This window comes from Pelmatolapia mariae, linkage group LG2, assembly GCF_036321145.2.
Source record: "Pelmatolapia mariae isolate MD_Pm_ZW linkage group LG2, Pm_UMD_F_2, whole genome shotgun sequence".
Lineage (NCBI taxonomy): Eukaryota > Metazoa > Chordata > Actinopteri > Cichliformes > Cichlidae > Pelmatolapia > Pelmatolapia mariae.
In genome coordinates this window covers 26362420-26367880 of record NC_086228.1, presented here as the reverse complement: position 1 = coordinate 26367880, position 5461 = coordinate 26362420, and the positions used below count along the sequence as shown (strand labels likewise).

Here is a 5461-nt window from a genome sequence, read left to right as displayed (position 1 = left end):
ATAACATTTCTGCTTTATGTTGTGTTTCATTATCACAGCATAATAAATGATTAATGTTGAATTATATTATTTTTCTTTTGACAGCCAATGGAGGTCTGCCGCCAAGATGACAGTGGCAAGCTTTGCCATTGCCTTTCTAGTCGCTTCCTCCGGTAACTCTTACTCCTCCTCCCAGGCTGACGTAGAGGATCCTCCGCTACCCACGGCAGTGGGCGAAGACCGGCCACGGGGATAAAAAGCTCCTCGGGACTCCGGTACGTCACTGCCTGAAGCAGCAGTGACTCGGTCACCAGAGCTGAACCTCAGCAGAGATAGCATCAAGCAGGCACTTCCACGCCGTGCAGGCTAACTCGCTTTCGGCTTTGGTTCGAGATGGAAACTCGTCGCACCGTGAGGGGCTCCAGCGCCCGCAACTACAAGGGTAAGTTCCTCACCATTTTGCATCTGCAGATTCTACAGGTGCATTCATGTGCTTATTGCTGGCACCTTTTTATTTACCTTTGAACACGTTTTAGTTTTTTTAGTGTTTTCAGGGAATATTGTCGTGTCATTTTGGGTTTAAGGAGCCTTTGTTAGACAGAAAAACAAAGTGTAGACTTCGATTTACGCGCAGTCAGTCTGACTGTTTTCTAATTATTTTACTGTGAATCTAAACTGTATATGTCAGCTACACATTATGAGAGTTAAAGAAACGTGTCAGGGATGCTCACTCTGGGGTACGGATTTTGTGATCTGCTTAAAAAGTTATTTATTACACGTGGTCAAAGCTTTTTCCTCTGCTCTCCATACTGTTTTACGCATGGAGAGATGAAAGCATGACTTTTGCGCGCACAATTCGTTACTTTAACGTTAGTGTAAATATGAAAGAAATATGCCCTATTTGACTCCAGAGCTCCAGTTCCAGCTGTCTCTCAGCGTCCAGCGTAGAGACAGCTGCTATTAGCTGCGCTGTCTCTCAGCGCAGCTAATAGTCCAACTTGTTAAGAGGTCAAGGGGTGAGACGCTGGAAAATCTTGCGCACAATAGATGAAAAGGAACCTCGTTAATATTTAACGCATGTACTTTTCCCGCCTTGCCCACTTTTTTGTGCACCGTAATCTGAGCGTTGCCAAGAAGCTGCTAAATTAATCATCAGAACCGAAACTTATCCGGGTTTGGTTACTGGTTTTACGCGTGCCCTCCGCGTAGACAACCTTTCAGCGGAAACATCCTTTTGGTTGAAACAGCCTGAGAAGTAGAAAACAGGGTTAATGTAACAGGGAGGCAATGTGCTTCTCGTTTCTGCCTTAAATATATTTTGATTCTTGATTTGTGGCTAATTTATAGTCTAAACTGCTGAAATCCACGGTTATGTAACCATGTCACAAAATCCACTGATACTTAGGTAAAGTGATAAGGTGGATATGAATGGGTGATTGATTTTTGTAATGTAAGCTGCTGAATTATATATGAAGCCTAAGGTTCTGAATCCATCAACAGGTCATGGGTAAGAGCACAGCGATGTTAAAAGGAATCACTGACAACAACAAAAGTTTTGACAGACAGACAAAAAGAAAAAGAAATGGTGCCTAAAGCTGAAACCAATCTCTTTTTCTTTGCCAGTCACTCTTTCTCACACACAATGTGCACGTTTTTCCAAGCCGCTACTCCTGCAGCTTTCTCATGCTAACATTCCCTTTTTCTTCTCTTTCCAGGTGGACTAACCCTATGGCTGATTCTGTGGCTGGTGGTGGTGAAGCCGGGTGGGGTCACAGCATGCCCCAAGCTGTGTGTGTGTTACCCTACGCCCATGACGGTCAGCTGCCAGTCCCAGAACCTCACCATAGTGCCGGCCGGTGTGCCCTACAACTCACAACGTGTTTTCCTCCAGAACAACCGCATCACAGAGCTTCGCGCAGACTCTTTTGGCTTTGAGACACAAGTGAGCAGAGTGACAACACTATTTCTAGATATTATGTGCAGAAATGTATTTTTCCTCTGTCATGCCATTATTCTTATTTTTCTTTGCTGTGCTGTTGAATTCCTCTGCAGGTGCTTTGGCTATATGGCAACAACATCACATGGATTGAGGCCGGAGCCTTCAGTAACCTCAGGGTACTGGAAGAGCTGGATCTGGGTGACAACCCTTCACTGCGCCACTTGGAAGGTGGAGCCTTCAGGGGCTTGGAGAAGCTGCAGAGCCTGCATATGCATCGTTGCAAGCTGGCCACTCTCCCCCATGATCTCTTCCACAAGCTGTACAGCCTGCAATTTCTCTATCTGCAGGTAAAGACAACATTCACACACACACACACACACCTAAAAGATGACTAGTACGTTCACAGTAAGATGTTGGATAGTAATACATGGGTATGATCAAGGGTATGCAAAATTACTACGTTTAGTTGTGTTGTAGAATTGATTTAAAGCTTGCGCAGCCTGCACACCCACACACACGTTTGATGCTTTCATACTGCACGTGTTGAAGCATCACTTATAGATAGGTCCACTGAGTTGCACACACCACAGGCATTTATATGCAAACAAAAATAAGCTGTAAAAATAAAAAGATGCAGAAATGTATATCTACAAAGAAAATTAGAACCACTGAGCAGTTAAAAAACACTGAAACTATCGTATAAGAATAGATTTACAATAGGACAATAGATTTATTTGATTACTATAAACTGAATGCAGGTAATGATCAATGTAAGCTAAGTGGGTAGTTGACAGATCTTCTAATAATATAAATTGTAAAAGAAAAAGAAAAAACAAAACACATGTCCACACGTTTCCTTTCAGCAAGTGTATCTGCAAGTCAGAGGAAGTAATATCAATCCAAACTTAAAATACAAATATAGATGGCAAGGATGGTGATACAATCACCACTTCTAGAAGGCAGGAAAATTTCTACAACACTTCATATTCATCCTTAAGTTAATTTTATTTAAAATAAGTGAAAAAACCTAAAGTCATCTTCTTTTTAAATCACTTCAAAACCAGTTCAGTAGATCCAAATAGTTTTTTTTTAAAGTAGAAATATAATATAACAGGCAGTGATTTCATTTTAATGCATTGAAAATTAGCTTGCAGAGATGCCATGTGCATTATTTTTTGGTTGCTGTCAGCTTTTGGCAGCTAACAGTGAGATCGCATCTGTTCCTGAATTTAAACTCTCTTCCAATCAGACAATAACTGCCTGCCAAGAAGCCTTCTGAAGGAATTAAAGAGAACACATCCCACATTCAGTGTGACTCAGACAATGCAGGTCACTTCTCAGTGTTATAAAGCTACTTTCAAACAGATCACTTCTCACGTGTGCATAAATTATAACTGAAATCAGAGGGAGGTGAGATATTCTTTTATTTATTTATTTTCACTGCTCATATTGATCGCTGACTCAAAGAGAAATGTTGGATGTTCAGTAATTCGTTAAAGGCGGCTTTTGTGTCACACATTGTGTGAGCTTCCAATCATTTCTAGATTTCAGGATTCAAAATCAGCTTTGACCTTTTATTGTAGGACTTGAATCTTTTGTATGCAGTCTTTAACAAAAACAACCATACCCAGCTGCTTTAGTCTTTCTCATAGACTGTATATCAAAGATAGATGTAAAAAATTGTGATGTTATTCATTGGTTTCAAGTCTTGCAATCGTAAAGTAGCCATTTTTTTATGTACAATCAATTATCATTTATTTTAGTCTTAGTGGGATTATAGTTTGTAATGTGAACATCATGGTTTGCTTGGTAAGACATTAAACTAGTGACTGAAACCACAAACTCATCACAAAAGTGTCTAATGAGCTGAGAATTGAACCAGCAGAGTCGCCCCCTGCTGACCACTAAACAGATTGCAGGCTTAAGTCACTTCTGCATTGGAGACTATGTGTATCTTTTATATGCAGTCTATAGTTTTACTTTTCACTTTTTTCCCAGCACTAAATGTTGCATTTTGACTTTGCTGCAGGAAAATCAACTCCATTTTCTGCATGATGACCTTTTCTCTGATCTGGTCAACCTCACCCATCTGTTCCTGCATGGGAACCGTATCCGTACCCTCACTGAAAATGTGTTCAGGGGTCTGGTCAACCTGGACCGTCTCCTTCTGCATGACAATCGCATCAGGCAGGTCAACCGCAAGGCCTTTCGTGACCTTGGCCGTCTTACCATCCTTTACCTGTTCAACAACTCCCTGGCTGAGCTACCAGGACAGACCATGAAAGATGTCCAAGACATCCAGTTCCTCCGCCTCAATGGTAACCCCTGGTCCTGTGGCTGTGAGGCACGTCCCCTTTGGGAGTGGTTCCGCAAGGCCCGCATCTCCTCATCTGACCTTGTGTGCACTTCCCCATCTACACGTCGTGGTCAGGACCTCCGATTCCTCCGGGAAATGGATTTCGCTCTCTGCCCTCTTCCTGACCCCGGCTCTCTGGCTGGATCCACCACAACCACCTTCAGTACCAAGACCCGCTGGTGGTTCTCCAAGAACAAACCCGAATCCAAATCAAAGTCCTTATACCAGAAGAGCTCAGAAACAGTGAAGTCATTCCCTTTCCCTGCGGTCAAGCCTCAGTTCCCCTCCAAGTATGAACTGTCAGCTGATGAGGCTGCCCTCCCCAAACTGGACCAAGAAGAATACTGGACCAACTATGGCAATGAAGATTCCTCTGTCCGCTGTGTTGAGCTGGACTGTGCTCCAAGCTATGACGACCAAGCCTTCCCCTCATTCTCCTCCCTAGCCATCACTCCACGCCCACTCCACCTCCTCACCCTCACCATACTCGTATTCTCCCTCCATTTCCTTTTCAGCTGAACTCCTTTCTCCTCTCTACCTGTTTCTTTCTCTGATTTCTCCCTCTCCTCTTTCTAATACTAACAAAAACCTGGATCTTGAGTCCTTTCAGTTGCCTCCTCAACATGCAAGGGGTGCTACACTGAAGCAGGAGACAGGCAAGGCAGCAGGGAGCTGCTTAAAAGTGCCAGGTCAGTTGAGCTGATGTAGAGCAAGACACAATTGATCATGAAATATCTGATCTTTCGTAGTACAGGCTTAGGATGACATCAGAGCTGAATGACAGTGACAACACAAAGGCAGAAAACTACCAAGTTAGCTGGTGGGGTCTCCAGATGTCTTTTTTTTCTATCACAGCTGTAAACAGCGCAGGCGTTGTAAAACTATCCAGCTGTTTTCTATATTAACTAGTACTCACCATTCAATTATCACTAACATTATTAAAGGAAGATTATTTGGCACTACCAGAAGTAGGATAAAGATGTGGATTAACAAGAGAGATCTAGGAGGAGAGAAGTAAAGCAGTTCGAGGTGTTCACTTAAATGCAACCAGGAGTGACTAACCTCCCTCCTTCAGATTCAAAACCTTGTGTAATCCCAGAGATGCCAGCAAACCATCTGTACATACCACACACCATCACTGTACATACGCATCCCGCACACTGTATCTTAGACTAGGTGGATTTGTA

At 42.9% G+C, this 5461-nt stretch overlaps 1 protein-coding gene across 1 annotated transcript; it reads left to right on the top strand.

Annotated features, from left to right (window-relative positions):
• The first annotated feature begins 321 nt into the window (after positions 1-321).
• On the top strand, positions 322-4793 carry rtn4rl2b (reticulon 4 receptor-like 2b). Its single transcript, XM_063483243.1, has 4 exons — positions 322-421; positions 1695-1921; positions 2032-2265; positions 3948-4793. The coding sequence occupies exons 1-4, from the start codon at positions 373-375 to the stop codon at positions 4791-4793; spliced, it is 1356 nt and encodes a 451-aa protein (XP_063339313.1). The 5' UTR covers positions 322-372.
• Positions 4794-5461: the final 668 nt, after the last annotated feature.